Source organism: Labeo rohita, chromosome 22 (assembly GCF_022985175.1).
Source record: "Labeo rohita strain BAU-BD-2019 chromosome 22, IGBB_LRoh.1.0, whole genome shotgun sequence".
Lineage (NCBI taxonomy): Eukaryota > Metazoa > Chordata > Actinopteri > Cypriniformes > Cyprinidae > Labeo > Labeo rohita.
The window spans coordinates 24719686-24740610 of record NC_066890.1 but is presented as its reverse complement, the minus strand read 5'-3'; the positions used below and the strand labels follow the sequence as shown (position 1 = coordinate 24740610).

General features: G+C 35.7%; 1 protein-coding gene and 1 long non-coding RNA gene across 2 annotated transcripts; one reads left to right on the top strand and one right to left on the bottom strand.

Moving 5' to 3' along the window:
* Window positions 1-6904: 6904 nt before the first annotated feature.
* On the bottom strand, window positions 6905-9149 carry LOC127153817 (uncharacterized). Its single transcript, XR_007825339.1, has 3 exons — window positions 9082-9149; window positions 7284-7369; window positions 6905-7035 (listed from the first exon to the last, which is right to left on the bottom strand). It is a non-coding gene; the product is annotated as an uncharacterized LOC127153817 (long non-coding RNA).
* Window positions 9150-9231: 82 nt separating this feature from the next.
* Window positions 9232-19810, top strand: dnaja3b (DnaJ heat shock protein family (Hsp40) member A3b). Its single transcript, XM_051095674.1, has 12 exons — window positions 9232-9447; window positions 11925-12058; window positions 12141-12224; window positions 14148-14348; window positions 14431-14583; window positions 14664-14811; window positions 14902-14966; window positions 17395-17523; window positions 17609-17724; window positions 17809-17906; window positions 18016-18183; window positions 18315-19810. The coding sequence occupies exons 1-11, from the start codon at window positions 9246-9248 to the stop codon at window positions 18132-18134; spliced, it is 1449 nt and encodes a 482-aa protein (XP_050951631.1). The 5' UTR covers window positions 9232-9245; the 3' UTR covers window positions 18135-18183; window positions 18315-19810.
* The last annotated feature ends 1115 nt before the right edge of the window (window positions 19811-20925 follow it).

The following is a 20925-nucleotide window of genomic DNA, read 5'->3' as shown; positions in this document are numbered from 1 at the left end:
AACAAAATCTGGGCTGAATATTGATAATGAACTAGGTCCAAAACACTCCACCCTACAGGATCCATCTTTCCTTCTTGTTCCTTCTCACAGGAGTTAAAATTCACTAAGCTACAGTACATCAAAACAAAACCCAAGATCCAACTTGAGACCTAATAAATGATGGAAGTACATCAGTACTCACTGCTTACATAGGACACCAATAATAAATAAGTTTCTCAAATTGTTTTCCCAAAACACTATAGTATTTCTGGTCTCCAGCACACATTGCCTTTTGGATGCAGGTTTATCCCAGGTTCACAGTGCATGATTTTCAAAGCTGCTGGATTGCTGTACTTCTCACACTGCACGACTGTCTAGGGCAGGGGTCTCCAAACTCGATCCTGGAGGGCTGATGTCCTGCAGAGTTTACCTCCAACTTACCTCAACACAAGTGCCTGGAAATTTCTAGCATGCAGAGTAAGACCTTGAATAGCCAGTTAAGGTGTGCAATTAGGGTTGGAGCTAAACTCTGCAGGACACCGGAGATCGAAGACAGGGGGTCACATATTACATACATTTTCAATAGGGAGAATTGCAGACAACTCTGCCTTGTCTACAAACTATGTTTCACAACCAAACACATGCTGGAAACCATGTAAGATCACATGAGAGACAAACGTTGTCACACAAGAATAGTTATTCCTGTCTTCCTGTCAAAACAGTAGCCTGCAAAAAGCTTGCAGTGAAAAATAAAAAGAATATGAAGGAATGAAGGAAAAATATTAGCTGCTTGCTAATATTTTGTTGCAGATCTATGACTCCTCCCCCTGAACTTTCCCTTGCCCTGTGTCTGCTCTCTCATTGGCTGAAAATCATTTTCAGTCTAAACACATTTCACACTGCAGGTTGTGACAGGTCTAGATATTTAGCATGCTAAATATCTCATGGGCATTGGTGACGCATTGGCGCTTCTCTTAAAAGACATCTTTGAAAACACACTATACAATTGTCACTTGTGTAAACGAGCACCGAATTGTGCAGTGTGAACCATTACTGTTGGCCCCATCAATTCCTTAAGGTTTATTGGTCAACCTGCTTCATGGGATAATTCACTCAAAAATACTCCTTGCGCAAGAAAAGTATTCTCGTAGATTCATAAAATTAAGGCTGAACCACTGATGTCACATGGACCATTTTAATGATGTTCTTACTACCTTTCTGGGACTTGAATGTGTCAGTTGTGTTGCTGTCAGATTTCATCAAAAATATCCTAATTTGTGATATGAAGACGAACTAAGGTCTTAGTAATTAATGACAGAATTTTCATTTTTGGGTGAATTATCCCTTTAACTTGTGCTTGGCATAGCTATGCTAATCTACAAGGTATGTGGGCCATTTCTCAGTAGGAGGTGAAGTTTACGTGCCAAAAAAACAGTGTTGGGGAAAGTTACTTTTAAAAGTAATCCATTACAATATGTCACCCTGGACCACAAAACCATTCTTAAGTAGCTTGAATATATTTGTAGTAATAGCCAAAAATGGGTCAAAATGATCCATTTTTCTTTTATGCCAAAAATCATTTAAAAAAATTGACAATTATGACTGATTTTGTGGTCCATGGTCACATATTGCATTACTCCATTAAAAAAACTAATTGTGTTAATGACTTTATTATTATTTTTTTTTGGAAAAGTAATGCATTGTGTTACTTTGTATCACCTGGGCTTTTTTGTTTTTATTAAGCAAAAAACAACAACAAGCTTTTGGCAACTGTAAAGGCCCTTTCATGCCAAAAGTGACATTGATAAGCCTCAGGCTGAAGGAAATTCCTCTGCCTCTACACCTCACCACCAATTTCTCTCAACATGGGACAGGAGAGCTGTCAGTGAATAAGTGGGAAAACAAAGTACTTTGCGTTACTTGGAAAAAGTAACCGATCTCACAGCTGTTTTTTTTTTAGGTGGCTAATTCGTACCTCACTCGTACAAGTTCCCCAAATTGTATGAATTTGTACAAATGACCTAACCCTAACCCCGCCCCTAAACCTACCTGTCACTGAGGTCTTGACAAATCCTATGAGTGAGGTCATACAAATTCATACGAATTATCCACCTTGTAAAATACATACAAATTGGTCGTGAGATAACATTGGATATTTCATAAGAATGCACTACTTTACTAGTTGCTTGAAAACAGTTACCTGAATACAAAACTCATGGTACTTGTAATGCATTACCCCCAACACTGCAAATAAAGGGCAAGCTAGGACAATCTTGCCTAGTTCCTGGCTAAACATCTATTGGTAGTCCGGACATAACATTCCTGTTTCACAATCCCTAACCCGGTCAGTAGACTTAAAGAGAGACTAAACTGCACATTTACATTTACCATTGTTCTACAAATTTTTGTGAGAAAAAATTCCCCATGCAGATTTTGCAAAAGGTTCAAGCTGGTCATGTGGATTCACTGCTTTTACCAATAGAAAGCAGCTTGGTCTGAAAATGACTGCTGTCTGAACTATGCTTCATGCATTGCTACACTATTGACAATAGACCAGGGGTGTACAAACTCAGTCCTGGAGGGGCGGTTTAGCTCCAACTTGCATGAACGCAATGGCCTGGAAGTTTCTAGTATGCCTAGAAGCTTGATTAGTTGGTTTAGGTGTGTTTAATTAGGGTTGGAGCTAAACCCTGCAGGACAGTGGCCCTCCAGGACCAAGTTTGGAACCCCCCGCAATAGACCTAGCTCTTTTCATACCTCTAAAATTTGATTGTTTTACAGCCAGGGTGGTTCAGTCTAGCTCTTTTCAGAGGATCAAGGCTTTGGGGTTCATTTAAAAACATCAACTCTGCATCAAGGCGGATCTCCAAGAGCAGGAACGAACACCCTTGGTTTGAGGAATGTTGTTCTATGCATGTTGATCCAGGAATATGTCCTACTTGGCAATGTCAAGGTCATCAAGATGGTACGGTGGATAGCTGAGACAAAGAAGGCAAAGACGCTCAACTATTGAAGGCTGAACGATAGTGTGACCCCTTCATTTTTTGTTTAGAGATACATTCTCCAAACCTGGTCCAGGGGAAACCCTGACTCTGCACATTTTGGATGCCTGCCTTCCCGAACACACCTGATTCAACTCATGTTCGTAAACGAAATTCAATGCGCCAGATAAGAGACACTTGAGAGATCAGGATACTTTCTTCATGTTATTTTACTCATTCTAAAGGCTTTAACCCTGCCATACCAAACCCACTACCATCGGGATCCTCGCCAACACAAATCAAGCTATTATAAAGTGACCCTAAATAAGTTTGGTGCACAGGTTTATGTGTTCCTGTAGTGCATAAACACATGCTCAGTAACTCAATCCCTGTTTTTAAAGCAGGGGCGATGTGTGGGCCTGGCTGGAAAGGACATAATCTACGTAATAGCTCAGTAATCTAATGCTGAATTATGGTTAATTCTCCAAAACGAGCAACATCCCTCTGACCTCCGAACTTTGATCCTTACTCTTACTGCCCCTCGACCTGCATGTGGCAGTGATCAGAGCCAATAAGAGTATTGGAACTTTGAATGAGGGGAAATGGGAGTAATGGGAAACAGATTCACACACACGCCGCAAGATTGTAGTTATTTGGCCTGCGAAAATCCATTTTATGGACGTTGAGAGGTTGGTGTCGTACTCTATGATTAAGGTTTGCCTGCTGTGTTGTCTATCATTTGTGACTTCTCTGGGATCGCATCTCCCTTAATTTCTCCGTGACCACACCGCCTCGCTCTTTTCCCTTTTCTCTTTTTGAGTCTTTCCTTCTCAGGCCACTCACAGCACCGTTCACTCACAGTTTCATGTGTAGTGCACACAAAAACCATCAAGATCAGACTGAAAATGGTGCACTTTAGTACACTTTTAGTGCACTTTTCTGGCCACAATTTTGTGGTATCAACTAGTCCATGGCACACAAGAACCAAACAAACTGTGGTTGGTCGCTTGAATGTCAGTTCAAAGGTCTTTTCCTGTCGAAGTGGGCGGTTCTTAGTCAGAATAATGGGGCTATGGCAACACCAGATGCTACCTAACTACCACGGGTCACGCGTAAACAACCTCCCCCACACCATATATACACTGTGTGTAAAAGTTAATATCAGAAATACATTCATTCACACACAGCAAACACTGATTCAGCTTTGAGCACATATAATAAAGCCCAATGTTTAAGGAACAAGCGTATAATCATGTGAAAGAACACCATGCCTTGGTCTTTAATGAGTTTTGGGGCTCATTTTAATGAAAGGTCACGAGCTCCTCTCGGTTCCCACATACCCGCTCTTGCCTGGCACGCTAGTTAGAGAAACGCAATTACCACAATAAAGTTCCTTTGTGACAGCTTTACCACACCAGCTTCTGATCATAGTCAACTGTCAGTCTGTCCTGCTCCACAAATAAATCAGATATTTCAGCTGAAGGGCATTTTTAGATTAGGTTGCGCACATTGGATATTTGTACTCACAACATTTATGGTTATTCATGGTTGCTAAAACTGTCATTGCGATTACTAGTTTTCATACTCGAGTCAGATATATGAATAAAACTTACTTAACTTTGGTGCATGCCACATCTCACACTGTGCTATTTACTGTGCTATTACTTTTTTAAATGCTCAGGCAAGATGGATGATGAAACGGGCAGAAAACACTTCAGCATAATTGGAAAAAGGAAATAATATACTCCAAAACAACATAAGTGAAATTAACTGAATTCAAAGTGAAAACTTAATCACATGTTCTCTGCAATTAAATTAAATGTTTTAAAATTATATTACATACAATTTGCTGAACTTTAGAGTGATTTTTAACCTACTTAAGTAGGACTTGAGTGCTATTTATGTAATTTCATAATTACTCCTATGCCATAATTGCATCTTTGAAGTGTTTAATGTGTACTTTTGAAAGTACTGACAAGCATTAAACTAATATATATTTTGATGTCATTTTTATTTGAAGGCTTTTACGTAATTTATTTGAATTTAATTGTATTTTCACTTTTCTAATGATGAAGTTGCAATTTAGTACATTTAAAATATATCAACTTTAACCCAGAGTTTCACATACAAGGTTTAAGCCTAGTTCTAGACTAAAATGTAAGTCTAAACGGAAAGAAACTTGCACTGACTCATCTTAAAGTATATCAGTGCATTTGTTTTGTCTCAAGATGCATACCAGTAATGGCGCGTTTATAAAAATTACTTAAATGTCCTGATTGAATTACGGCCTAATCCTGGCTTAGTCTAAGCCCTGTCTGTGAAACCAGGCCTAAATGCTATATCTGCAATTAAAATTTTAATCAAGGACACTGCATGTGATTAGCAACACATCAAAACAAGTATACTTCATTAAAGTCAAAAGATTTTTAAAACAATGATTTAAAGTGTTACATCACAACAGTGAACTTTTTAAAAGTGAACTTGTGTCTAATTGTGTACTTGTACTTTCAAAGGTTCACCCAAAAATGAAAAATACCACATGATTTACTCACCCTCAAGCAATCCTAGGTGTGTATGCTTCTTTCAGACGAACACAATCAGAGTTGTATTATAAAATGTCCTGGCTCTTTCAACCTTTACAATGGCAGTGAATGGGTGTTGAGATTTTGAAGTCCAATAAAGTACATTCATCCATCATAAAAAACACTCCACATGGCTTCAGGGGTTAAAAAAGGCCTTCTGAAGTGAATCAATACATTTGTGTAAAAAAAAACCCATATTTAAGACTTTATAAACCGTAATCTCTAGCTTTTGCTTTTGTACATGTGTACATGAGAGAGTGGCGTTCCAGTGGATGACGTAGGACGTAGGCGCAGCGTAAGCTCCAGTGAGAATATGCTAATTTCGCAAGAACCAAGTTTTGTTTACAGCAAAGGTAAACCAGTCTCGAAATCCTCCGACCTTTTTCTTTACAAATCCTCGTTTTGTACTTCTAATTTGTGATGTGTGTTTTGTTTTGCTCTCTCCTCTGCGCTTCCGTGTTTGTTAGCGGAAACTAGAGATTACGGTTTATAAAGTTTTAAATATGGATATTTTTCTTACAAAAATGCATTGATTCACTTCAGGAGGCCTTTATTAAGCCCCCAGAGCTGTGTGGAGTACTTTTTATGATAGATGGATGCACTTTATTTTGCTTCAAAAAATCAGCACCCATTCACTGCCATTATAAAGCTTGGAAGAGCCAGGACATTTTCAAATATAACTCTGACTGTATTTGTTTGAAAGAAGAAAGACATCTAGAATGGCTCGAGTGTGAGTAAATCATGAGGTAATTTTAATTTTTGGGTGTACTATCCCTTTAAATGGCTATTTATTTCATTAATATTATATCCAAGTATAGTTTTTTTTAAATATACTTTGAAGTGCACATTTAATACAATTAGGCACACTTTCTTTTTCACTAAGGGTGTGCTATTACTTTTAGCAATGTTAGCAATTCATTGCCATGTCTTCCTCAGGCATGTTTGCAACAGTAAGAGTGTTTACGTGTGTGAAGGAGCAAAGGGGAATAACTGAAAGCAGTTGAGAGTCATACACCACTGGGATTTTCTTAATTCAACACAGATGTTAGCCATGTTTGTAATATTGAGGGTGAGTGGGGATTGTAAACTTTTACTGTACATTAAAAGAGAAGGATGAGACAAAGTATGCCTGGGTCTGAACCTCAGCCCACTCAAAGACATTGTGTACGTGCATTTAATATACGCAATTATCTCAGTGGCGTTTCCATACTTCAAAAAAACATCCCTTTCGGGGTTCCCATGGATGACATAACCAAATAGAGACAGCTCTTTCTCTATTTCAAATAAAACATCCGTTTCTCACACAGAAACAGGCGTATTCCTGCCTGCGGAGGTGGCATATAAGACAGCGGTTAAACTCACCACACACACAAGCCTTTGCGTCCAACCAGCAACCAGGCTCATCATGACATCAGCCACAGTCATTATGACATCATCACCAGGGGGTCTCAGCGGCGTCCAAACCCTAGTCGCCACAGGCCGGCATCACCGCGCTGCTCCGTATTAAAGAGAGCCAGGGTTAGACCACACTTACGACTTGTGGAAATTGTGTTGAATTTTATGAGTACAGTATATGTTGTTCAAAATATCATTTTCCCTCCTCGAGAAACCTCAGGACTGTTAAAATGCTAGTTTAACTCCTGACTGTGCCCCTTATGGCAGCAGTTTTCCAATCTGTCCGGTGGGAAAAAAATGTGGAAATACTTAAAGACGAATAAAGTCATTACTGTTAAGATGATACCCTTCTTGAGAGGTCTTGATGGTCTTGAGGTCTCAGTCTGGGCCTCAAGGGGTCTAGTCTTGGTTCTGGTCTCGACTCTATCTCTGCTAAGGGAAAATTAGTAGTTTAGATTCCCAGGTTATATGACATGATGAGTTTAAATTGCACATGATGACATATTGTAAATCTATATATAGATCCCCCTGGTGGCTATAAAGTAGGTTTTGGATGTAATGTAGTATTTATATATTTATTTTAACTCTGTAAAGACTGATAAAGGATGCAATAGTCAAAGATTTTTGTTAAGTATCATATTTTATACATCAAACTTTTATAACTATAGGAGAATATGGAGCTCTAGGACGAAAAGGCTTCAGTTTTATTCAGAGGCCCAAACTAATCAAACATATGCAATTTTGTGCAGATGCTGATTTAGATGGCCAAAAAGTAATATGAAATTCAGACAGCTTGTAATGTAAACCAGTGATTTTTTTCAATAATAGTACAGCAGTCTACATATGTAAAATACACTCTGTAACTTCCAATAATAAGTCTTGGTACAATGATATTTCAATGTCATTTATCAAATATCGGTAGTTTTTATGGTGAAGGGCAAAACATATAATTCCTTAAGTAGCACTTTTTTGCCATCTGGTCGTGCGCTACAGAGCCACAAATACCAGGACAGCCAGACACAAGAACAGTTTCTTCCACACACACACATATACCTAATGAACAGTTAAATGTTTTCACCTTCTCAGTACATCCGGACATCTCATATACAATTTATTTATTTTCTTAAATCTTATATTCTGTTTTTTTCTATTTATATTTACAACTGTATATACAATTTATTTATTTTCTTAAATCTTATATTGCAATTTTTGTCTATTTATATTTACATATGTGTATTTTTTAATTCTCAACTTATATTATTTTCTCTGTGTTGTTGTTGTTGTCTCTGTGCACTGGAAGCCTGTGACACCAAAACAAATTCCTTGTATGCTTGATTCTTTCCTTAAGCATATTTGTAGCAATAACCAAAAATACATTGTATTGCTTTTTCTTTTATGTCAAAAATCATTCGGAAGTAAAGATCTTGTTCCATGAAGATATTTTCTAAATTTGATTAGTAATATGCATTGCTAAGAACTTCATTTGGACAACTTTAAAGGCGAATTTTCTCAAGATTTAGACTTTTTTTGCATACATCAATGATAATGTATAAATCTCAATTAAAAAAAAAAAAACCTTACTGGTTTTGTAGTCCAGGGTCACATCTGATTTTCACACTTTGACGTAATTTTTCTAAAAAATAATCTACAGATAATCAAGTAAACCTAAGTTGCCTGCATTCTAGTCAGTGTTCATCTTGAAATATCAATAATTTAACGATATAAAAGTTTTTTTTCCCTACGTTTGCTTTAATGAACATTTCATAGCAAAATATACGTGCATCACGACCTGGGTCAAGTTTTACAACTACACTAAAAGGCATTTTGCTCATTGAAAGGTTGTAAACAATCAACCGGACAGAAGGCAGAAGCAAAGTTTTAATCATGCTAATAATTTAGAGGCCTTATAACTGTGTGAGGCCTTGTGTCCCTTGTGAAAAAAACCAGCATATGCTGGTAGGTATGTTTTGATGCTGGTTTAAGCTGGTCTTTTGCTGGTTTATGCTGGTCATGTTGCTGGTCAAGGACCAGCATAAACCAGCAAAGGACCAGCATCCAGCACCAAAACATACCTACCAGCATATGCTGTTTTTTTCACCAAGGTTGAGGGTTGTTGTATTAAAATATGAAACAGTCAGACTTACAGGGTTAATATGATGAAGTACACACAATGCCAAACTTTTTGTCGTCTGCTATCACTCCTCAAACTGTGCTCATATCGCGCCATCTTGTGGTGAAAAGCCGCAAGGCTGATGTAAATGAAAACCTACTCCATGCGCATGCGCAGTGCACATCGAGCGATGTAAACATGGCAGCCTCCAGTGCTCGCTGTACTGCACGCTGGCTGTCAACCGGTTTACCTGGACTTCGCAGCACTTGTGCGCTTTTGAAGTCATCTAGACACAGAGATATTGCGGCTCTGAGGATATGTTGGACTCGCAGTTATGTAAAGGAGGGTCATTTAAGCTGCTGGAGGCACAGAGGAGGTGTGACATTGAACAGGGTACCAGGTGAGCTGGTTATGTGATCAAAGTAGTTACTGTGAACTCTGATAATAGAACAAGCTCATTATTTTGCATTAGTATGTCACTCAAACATATCAGACGGTTGTGGACGTATTTGTCCATTTATGTCAGCGGAGTTTGAAAGGTTGAAAGAGATGATGCAACTGACTAACATTATTGGCAATATAAGTAAAGTGCTCTCATAAAAATGTATCATGGTAACAGTAGTTATTGACACTACCGTAAATGTGGGTGTGTAAACACATACATTTACAGAAAGACTAAACGTGTGATATTATATACAACAGTTTACTAAATAAAAAGTTAATCTTGAGTAACTTACATTTAAAGAAGTCTACTTCTAAAACAAAGATTCACATATAATGTACTCACCCCCTTGTCATCCAAGATGTTCATGTCTTTCTTTCTTCAGTCGTAAAGAAATTATGTTTTTTGAGGAAAACATTTTAATGGACTGATATGGTGCCCCGATTTTGAACTTCCAAAATGTAGTTTAAATGCAGCTTTAAACGATCCCAAATGCGGTTGTAAACAATCCCAGCCGAGGAAGAAGGGTCTTAGCCAACAAAACGATCTGATTATTTTCATTAAAAAAAAAAAAAAAATCAAATTTAAATACTTTTTAATCTCAAACGCTCGTCTTGCCTTTCTCTCCCTGAACTCTGTATATTCTGGCTCAAGACAGTTAGGGTATGTCGAAAAACTCCAATCTTTTCTCCCTCAACTTCAAAAATCATTTCTAAATCATCCTACATCACTGCAGAAGTACAGACCCAGTCTTTGCAACGTGAACATGCAAAGAAGATCAAACACCCTTAAAAAAAAAAAAAAGGTAAAACAGCGAAGTAGGGCGATTTTGAAGTTGAGGGAGAACATGAGATGGGAGTTTTTCGACATACCCTAACTGTCATGAACTGGAACAAAAACAGTCCAGGCAGAGCAAGAAAAGACCAGCGTTTGGCATTGAAAAGTATATAAATTGTATTATTTTTTTATTAAAATAACCGATCGTTACGCTACATAAGACCCTTCTTTCTCGGTTGGGATAGTTTACAACCGTATTTGGGATTGTTTGAAGCCGCATTTAAACTACATTTTGTAAGTTCAAAATCGGGGCACCATACCAGTCCATTATATGGAGAAAAATGTTGAAATGTTTTCCTCAGAAACCTCAGAGCAGCAGCACACTTACTAAACGAATCAGTCCCTGCGTCCCAGTGTGCATACTATCCACTGCTCTAAATAGCAGGGTTGGGGTCAATTCAGGAATGAACTCAACAATTCCAATTCAAAGAAGGAAATGGAATTGGAATTCAACAAAAATTACAGGAAACAGAGTTGGAATTGAATTGGAATTACAGGAAGCGGAATTCAATTCAGGGAAATTCCACTGAATTCTGTTTATTGCTGTTTCTGAGCATTTATTTGTCATTGCATTTAAAGACATACATTTGAACTTTATTTATGATGCTTTACAAATACCAAGTAATGTATGAAATAGAGTTGATCAAATGCAAGTAAATAAAAATGAGAACTGTACATTATGAATTAATAATTAAATGAGTGGTGATTTGTTTCTGGATGCACTATACATTCAATATATGATTACCACATAATATATGTCTCAACTCACAAAAAAAATGAGTCATGTTCATTCATGTATTTCATTCACTTTTTATTGCATCGAATTATCATCATTTCCTGAAATTTGGCATCGCTAAGATTGCATCTCTCAGGCCTAAATATCTCAAGTGGAATTTAGTGGAATTTATTTGATTTCAATTCTGTTTCCTGACATTCCAATTCAATTCCAATTCCATTTCCTGTCAGCTGCATGCAATTCCAATTCCAGTTCCATTCCAGGAAGTGAATTGGAATTTACCATTCATTCTCAATTCAATTCATGAATGGCTCCAACCCTGGTAAATAGTATTGAAAATGACTACTATCACATAGAATTTAGGATGGTTAGTATGCACATTGGGATGCAGGCAGTGTTTTTGTAAGAACTGGTTGAGTGAATGATTCGATGATTCAATCTAAATGAATCAGTTGCTGAATTCCGAATCACATACTAGCATTCCAGCTAACAAAAATATGTTCCAAGAACGTTTTGCTAATGTTCTAAAGTCGTTATTCTTAAAGCGTTATTTCTGGATGTTTTCCGAACATTCAAAAAGTAATTTTTCTTTTTTAAATATTAATGCTTTAGTCAAACTTTTGAACAAACATGAAATGTTTTTAAACTAACCAGTTTTAAAACGAACAAAAATGAATCAACAATTCACTCAAAAATGATACAAACTGTAGGAAAAAAATAATTGAAAAATCCCCACTAACCAACATTTTATTGACCTCTATCTTGCAGCAACTAAAATAGATAGATAGATTTCAATAAAATGAGGGAAAATGTCTTTTATTTGAGTTACATTAATGTTAATTTTTGTGTTTGTGTTTTTCAGTGTTGAGGAGCCACAGTTTTTTCAACTCTCATTTCTTCCACACTACTTCTGGGTGCCATCAGCAGGACTACTATGACATTTTGGGGGTTCCTCGGACTGCCTCACAGAAAGACATTAAGAAAGCCTACTACCAGGTTTGACAAGCCATGTTACATAAGTTTCATATATTTTAAGGATGGTTCACTGGGTGTTTAACACTGGGATTTTTTCACTCAGCTGGCCAAGAAATATCACCCAGACACAAACCCAGATGACCCTGACGCAAAGGAGAAGTTTGCCAAGCTGGCAGAAGCCTATGAGGTGAGGATCATTTAATGTTTATTTTTCCTCTAAATGTCTTGCATTACGTTGATCTCATATTTGGGTGAATTTTAAAGCCTGTTTGGGTTGAATCTCCCCCTAAATTTATTTATTGCACGAAGAAGAATTTTCCTCCTCTGTGACAATTTTCCTGACAGTTATTAAGCACATTCCCTTCACCAAATATAATTACTATAATGTAAAAATGTTAAAAATGTGAATTATTATAAAGTAATTACTTTATAATGTATTACTTTGTAATGTCATTTTAATTATGTTATAATTTTATAACATTTTTTACATAGTGTTTTCATTTCATATTTATTGCTAACATTATTGTATTATAGTCATGAGAATCTTTGAGACAAAAATGGTATAGAAATAGGCTTAATGCAAATATAATATACATATAATTGTCTATATATTTAATATGTTTAAACAATTGTTTAAATGTTTTGGGTTTGTATGGTTTTTGAAAAGTCTCTCACTTTCATCAAGGCTTCATTTATTGATCCAAATACGGTAAAAACAGTTATTGTAAAAATATTTTTACAAATCAAAAAATCAGTTTTCTATTGTAATATATTTTAAAATGTAATTTATTACTTTGATGCAAAGCTGAATTTTCATTCATCATACTCCAGCCTTCAGTGTCACGTTATCCTTCAGAAATCATTCTAAAAATGATGATTTGCTCCTTAAGAAACATTTATTATTATTATAATATTAAAAACATATATTTGTCCAAACCATAGCAATATTTGTTTTTCTCAAATATTTTTATTAATAAAAAGTTCAAAAGAACAGCCTTCATATAAAACAGATTTTTGCAACAATATACACTTCCAGTCAAAAGTTTTAAAACAGTAGTATTTTTAATAAATGCTTCTGTACACAAAGCCTGTGTTTATTTGATCCAAAGCACAGCAAAAACAGTACAATTTTGAAATATTTTTTTACAATTTAAAATAACTGTTTTCTATTTGAATATATTTTAAAATGTAATTTATTCCTGTTATTTCAAAGCTGAATTTTTAGCATCATTACTCCAGTCACATGATTCTTCAGAAATCATTTTAATATTCTGATTTGCTGCTCAAAAAGCATTTATTATTTGTTATTATGTTGAAAACAGCTGAGTAGAATTTATTTCTGGTTTCTTTGATGAATAGAAAGTTCAGAAGAACAGCATTTTTCTGAAATAGAAATCTTTTTGTAACATTAAAAATGTCTTTATCATCACTTTTGATCAATTTAAAGCATCCTTGCTAAATAAAAGTATTAATTTCTATAATCCCCCTTCCCCCCAAGCTTTTGAATGGTATAGTGTATAATGTTGAATATAAGATTTTTATTTCAGATAAATGCTGAGCTTTGGATCCTTCTATTAATCAAAGAATACTGAAAAAAACTCAACAGTTTTAAATTTAATAATAATAATAATAATAATAATAATAATAAACGTCAGAAGACTAGTGTAATGTAATGACGTAAGTAATGATGCTGAAATTTTGCTTTGATCCCAGGAATACATTGCTTTTTAAAAATGTTAAGATAAAATAAATAGTAAATAGTAAAAATATTTCAAAAGTACTGTTTTTGCTGTCCTTGGGATCAAATAAATGCAGGCTTGGTGAGCAGAAGAGACTTCCCTAAAAAAAACATTTAAAATCTTACTGTTCAAAAACTTTTGACTGGTGGTGTATGTTGTTAAAGATACTTTTAATTAATTTAATGCATCCTTGCTGAATAAAATTATTATTATTATTATTATTATTATTATTCTTTAATTCTTTAATTTTCACTATGTACTGACCCCAACCCTTTTGAAGGTAGTATGTAAATACTTTTTGTTTGTTTATAATATATAAAAATTAATTAAAAGTTTTAATAAAGTGTGTTTGTGCCGTTCTGTATGTTTAGACCCTCAGTGATGAGCTGAAGAGGAAGCAGTATGACACGTACGGTTCTGCCGGTCCCGGCGCGAGTGGGCCGGGCCAGCAGCAGTACTGGAGAGGCGGGGCCACCGTGGACCCAGAGGAGCTGTTCAGAAAGATCTTTGGAGAGTTTGCAGGGGGACGTGGCTTCGGGGACCTCAACTCCATGTTCGATCAGGCACCTGAAGTGAGACACACATCAACAACTGTCCCTTTTTTGTATTTGTTCTTCATTAAACTCCCATAATCTCAACCCTCTCTCTCCATAGTTTGTGATGGAGCTGACATTCATGCAGGCTGCCAAAGGCGTGAATAAAGAGATAACGGTCAACATAGATGACGCCTGTCCACGCTGTGATGGAAAAGGTCACGAGCCGGGAACTAAAGTATCACATTGTCACTACTGTAATGGAACTGGCATGGTGAGGACGCCGTAGCAATGCTATTAGCATCTTTGTTGATTTTCTTTACATTTTTTTGCCTAATTTACTCTTTTATGCAGGAGTCTATAAACACGGGTCCATTTATGATGCGCTCCACATGTAGGCGTTGTGGTGGGCGGGGCTCTATCATCATCACTCCTTGTGTTATGTGCCGAGGAAGTGGACAAACCAAGCAGAAGCAGACCGTCATGGTACCTGTGCCTGCAGGTGTGTTTTCATGACTGACTCTAACTGTATTGGTGCACAAACTGAACTGAATGTATGAGATACTGACTGTCTGTTGTCGATGTGTTACAGGTATAGAAGATGGACAAACAGTTAAGGTGCCGGTTGGGAAGAAATACATTTACATCACATTCAGGGTAAGTGTTTCCAACTTCACTTCAGCGCCATGCGCTAGTCAAATGAGCATGGAAATGGTACAGGTGACAAGGGAGCTTCAGTAGAACAACAGTGAACTGCGGTCAGATGAGATGTGAGTTGTCAGGCTGTATGTCAGTAAAAACAAATTGACCTGTCCTGTCAGGCGTTATACTGTGCTTGTACAGTTGAGGTCAAAAGTTTGCATCCCCCTTTCAGAATCTGCAAAATGTTAATTATTTTACTGAAATAGGAGGGATCATACAAAATGCATGTTGTTTATTTAGTACTGACCTGAATATGATATTTTACAGATAGTACATTTACATATAGTCTACAAAAGAAAGTAATAGTTGAATTAATAAAAATGATCCCATTCAAAAGTTTACATACGCTTGATTCTTAATACTGTGTTGTTACCTGAATGATCCACAGCTGTGTTTTTTTGTTTAGTGATAGTTGTTCATGAGTCCCTTGTTTGTCCTGAACAGTTAAACTGGCTGCTGTTCTTCAGAAAAATTCTTCAGTTCCCACAAATTCTTTGGTTTTCCAGCATTTTTGTTTATTTGAACCCTTTTCGACAATGACTGTATGATTTTTAGATCCATCTTTTCACACTGAGGACAACTGAGGGACTCATATGCAACTATTACAGAAGGTTCAAACGCTCACTGATTTTTCAGAAGGAAACACAATGCATTAAGAGCCGGGGGGGTGAAAACTTTTGAACAGAATGGAGATGTGTAAATTGTTCTTATTTTGCCTTAATATCATATTTTTTCATTTAGTACTGCCATTCTGAGGCTACAGAAGGTCATTACATGTTTCCCAGAAGAAAAAAAAAGTTAAATTTATCCTGGTTTTCAAATTCAGAAAGTTTTCACCCCCAGGCTCCTAATGCATCATTCTTACTTGTTTTTTTTTAAAGCATCAGTGAGCATTTGAACCTTCTGTATCTTCTGCTCAGACACACCTTCAGTCTGTATTTGTTGTTTCTGCATTAGTTTGAAGATTGAATGTGAAATTATTGCAATATAAAATTATATAAAAAAAACTTTAAAGTTAGGTGGATTAATCACGATAAATTTCAGAAAAAAATGTGTGATTACTTTAGGTTCTTTAATTGATTGACAGCACTAGTCCAAGTATTATTTGTTTTTGTTTTGAACAGTATATCCATAAATGTATGCATTTAAAATGTTAAAAAAACATGGAAAGTGTACTTGTAATAGCTTTCGTTAAAATTATTTATTTGAAATAACAGCTTTTTGAAGTTGATATGTAGCATTTTTACCTTATTAAATTATTTTTAAGTACACATACTTTTTGGGGCCATAGTATGGTCATTTTTACAATAATTAATATAAATAAATACTGTTTTTTTTCTGTTTTTTTTTTTTTTTTCATCTTTACAATCCCCTAGTAACTGTTAATTAATGTTATCCTTATCATTTACTCCTATTTATTACATTAATTTCTTTAATTAATTTTATTACATTTAATTTCTTTAATTTTACCCTGCTTTTTAGTTTACAGTAGTGTTTTTATATTTATTTCTCATAATTTATTCCTGTTTATTAAATTTGGTAATTATTAATTTCTAATTTTACATAGATTTTTATTACTATTATTTATTTATTTTTTTTAAATTTATATAGTGTTTTTCATTTTATACTACTAGTTTACTCTGTCTGCTGCTACTGTTAGAGATGTTATTTACACTAAGTTCATACAGTGATAGTTGTTATTTACACTAAGTGCAAATACAGCTATAGATTCTATTTACACTGTTAAAACAGCAGGATTTTCTGCTATTCATAATACTTATTGCAAATAGACGCAGTTATCTGAACCTCAGTATTGCAGTACATTAAAACAGTATGCAGTAATAACATATTGAGTGTAAATTATAGTTTTAATTCAGTTTATTAAATGGATGCTGCCTTATTAGGACAATAAGCCCTCCCTACACCTAACCCTACCCTATCCCTTTCTCTCTCTCTCCTTCGGCTTTCTCCCTTTATCAGGGGTCGCCACAGCGGAGTGATCCGCACATCCGATTTACCTACCCTAACCCTAACCAATACTTTATTTTCAACTTTTCAATTATTTCCTTCATTTTTATTAAAAAGTAAATGCCTTCGATTTGATATAAGATATGGAAAGAGAGATTAGAAGCCGGAAGAAGCCGGATTCGAACTCGAGTTGATCACGTCGAAAAGAGTTGAACATGGTGGTGGGGGGAGTTAGTGTAAATAGCCTCTGCCAACAATGCAGGCTATTTGTGCTTAGTGTAAATAGACACTCCATCTTTATACTAGTAGTTTACATTTCTTTAGTGTTTTCTCTATAAATCATTTCTAATAAATTGCTAGTTTACTATATAATTTTATTCCAACTTACATGTGTTTCTGACTTCCTGTGTTGCAGGTCCAGAGGAGTCCAGTGTTTCGCCGTGATGGTGCTGATATCCACTCTGATGTGATGATTTCGGTAGCGCAGGCGATTCTAGGAGGAACAGCCAGAGCACAGGGCCTCTACAGCAGCATCGACATTGCGGTTAGGAAATAAAAGACTTTCATTGTGCCTTTTATTGTGCCTTGGCACAGTACAATTTGACTAAAAGAAAATGTGTTTCTTGCAGATTCCTCCAGGCATTCAGACAGACCATAAGATCAGACTAGCAGGAAAAGGCATCCCACGTGTTAATAGCTTCGGTTACGGAGATCATTATGTATATATCAAAGTCAAAATTCCTAAGTAAGAGCATTCACAGACACACACACGCGCATATATGCATATCCAGTTCGTGTTTGTCTAATAAATCTCATGGATCATCTACAGGAAACTGACAAATAGGCAGAGAATGCTGCTCTTGAGTTATGCAGAGGATGAGATGGATGTGGAAGGAACTGTTACTGGAGTAACCAGACCAGCCAAAAGTAAATCAACACACCTTTATACACACAAAGATTATATAAATGCAAGGTAATCACTTACCTCAAACTTCATTTCCTTCAGGTGTTTTATTAAACGTGTGTTTTTATTCAGGTAGTTCTCAGGCCGGACAGACTTCAGAATCGGGGCAGAGTAAAGAGAAAGAGCCAGAGAAGGAGCCAGAGAAAGAGGAAGGGGGATTTTTCTCTAAACTGAAGAAGATGTTCACCTGAAGATCATGGAAGCCAGTGGTCTTGAGATGTTTTAGTGTAGACTTGGTTGGTGTGTATGAACAGGCATTTCAAGCATGGTTAAAGCCATCATAGAGTCTAGAAGTACTGCATATACCCACTGTCTTACAGCTAGTTATACCTCAGTGTGTTTTTAATCTTCTATTTCTATTCTACTTCAAGGCCAAAGACAAGAAGTATGAAAGGTGTACAAGAAAGAAGCGCACTTACCCGGCAGAGGATCTCCAATCACACACATCTTCAATCTGCTTATTCAGATTAATTGCTGAGGTACTTCAACATTAAACTCACTGTTATTTTTTTAAATTATGTATTCATAATAAAGCTTTAAGAACCTCCAGCAATTCTCAGCCTGAGGATGACGAGGCAAACCTTTCTGTGCTGTTGATATATACTGATGTGTCAATGGGGATGTCTGAATAAATGCTCACAAGAAATATGTTTTGTTATACTGTATTACTTTTGTAATTTTATTACATTTCTGTTTGTTAAAGTTAACTCAAGGCTGTGTTTTATTGTTAACATAATCAAGGCTAATAAGCACTGCTAGCAACCCTTCAGCTGTGACTACATGATAAATAAAATTTGTAGTCTATGAATACATTTGCCTCACAAATAAGTTTTACTGTGTTTTTAAACTGTAGATGTAATATGTCTGCTACAAGTATTATTAAAGCAGAATATATTTTTTTGTGGAAATTGATATTGCTGAAAAACGCAATCAACAATATAGAATAGATAACACTAATAAGGCGTGAAAGGCCATGATTTATCGTTAAAACAGTCAAGGTTGAAGAGTATTTCTTTAGCTCTGACTACATTATAAATAAAATTGTTTACATACATTTGCCTCACAAATAAGGTGTTACTCTGTTCCAGTCTGTTTTTAAACTGAATATAATAGCTGTGTACTAAAATTAGCCTACTGTTTATTTAAGAAAATCAATCTACTCCTTGTGAAAATTAACCATGGTTTTACTACAAATAATAATAAAGAAGCATGACTACTTTAGCTCAGTGTTTCCCAACCCTGTTCCTGGAGGCACACCAACAGTGCACATTTTGGTTATCTCCCTTATCTGACCAGTATATTTCTGGTATCGAGTCTCTACTAACGAGATGATGAGTTGATTCAGGTGTGTTTGATCAGGCAAAGTTGGAAAATGTGTAGTGTTGGTGTGCCTCCAGGAACAGGGTTGGGAAACACTGCTTTAGCTAACTGTGGTTATACAAATCGTAGTTAATACGTAAAAAAAAAACATGGTTTTTACGTACATTTGCCTCACAATTATTTATTCAAGAATATTTTTCCCCCCGAAAATATTTCATTGAAAAATATATCTACTCCTTGTGGAAAAAAAAACAAACAAAACAAACAAAAAAAAAACATGGCCACTAAAACCACAATTGAACTATGGTTTTGCTACACATCTTAACCACTGTATTTGTAGTAAAACTGTGGTTATCCCTTACGAAAATCAACCATGGTTTTGCTACACTAACCATGGTATTTGTATTAAAACTGTGGTTATACAAATAGGTAATAAAAAAAACCCATGGTTATTCATTTGTACTATGTCTGCTATAAGTATTATGTATTAAGGCAGTATATTCTTTCCTCAAATTAATATTGCTGAAAAACGCTATTTAAAAGTCAAGGTTGAAGAGCATTAGCTGTGACTATAAATAAAATTATGTTTACATACATTTGTCTCACAAATACGGTGTTCTTTGTTTCAGCCTGTTTTTAAACTCAATATAACAGCTGTGTACTAAAATTAGCCTACTGTTTATTTAAGAATAACCCCCCCCTCAATCTACTCCTTGTGAAAATTAACCATGGTTTTACTACAAATAAAACCCAAAAAACATATGGCTACTATAGTTAAAACCACAAATTAACCATGGTTTTGCTACACATTTTAACCATGGTATTTGTAGTAAAACGGTGGTTATCTCTTACGAAAATTAACCACTTTTTTTTACTACTACTACTACTACTACAAAAATAAATAAATAAATAAAAAATAAACACACACGATACACAAATGATATTGTCTATCCCCTAACCCAACCCTAACCCTAAACCTACCCCTCACTGAAAACATGTTTGCATTGTTACACTTTCAGATAAACATCATTTACTATTTTTAATCATTTTTTTACATTGTGGGGACCGCAGGCCGGTCCCCACAATGTAGCAAAAACAAGTACACACACACACACACAGATTAACTATCGTTTTGCTACACTAAGTAAAACTTATACAAATGATACAGTCAATAAAAAACATTACACTTTTACTATAAAAACAAAGGTTTTTGGTAAGGGATCCAAAGAGTAATCAACACGCAAAAAAACATGGTTATTATTTTTTTTTTTACTATTATTCTTTAAATCATGGTTATTTTTTAAACGGGACTACGTAAAATAAATGAACGATGAAATTAATTGGCGCCAAAAAGACGCGCGGAAACACAAATTCCGTTTCTGAGAGTGAGTTGCTGAGAGCGCGTTATGACAGGATCATTAACGGACGACACTCCGTAAAAATGTAAGTACAGATATTGTATGTAGCATTGTTTTAGCTTTATACATCCTCGGTTTTGTTCAAAAAGACTTAAGGATACATCCAAATCGTTTCAACAACGAAAACAAGCGCTTTAACTGTCACCGTCACTTCATGTCCACTAGGTGGAGGCCTTTCTTTGATAATGAAAGACTGCACTTCTGTGAGGAGAGAGAACGGGACAGTTTGAGTAAATTTAAACAC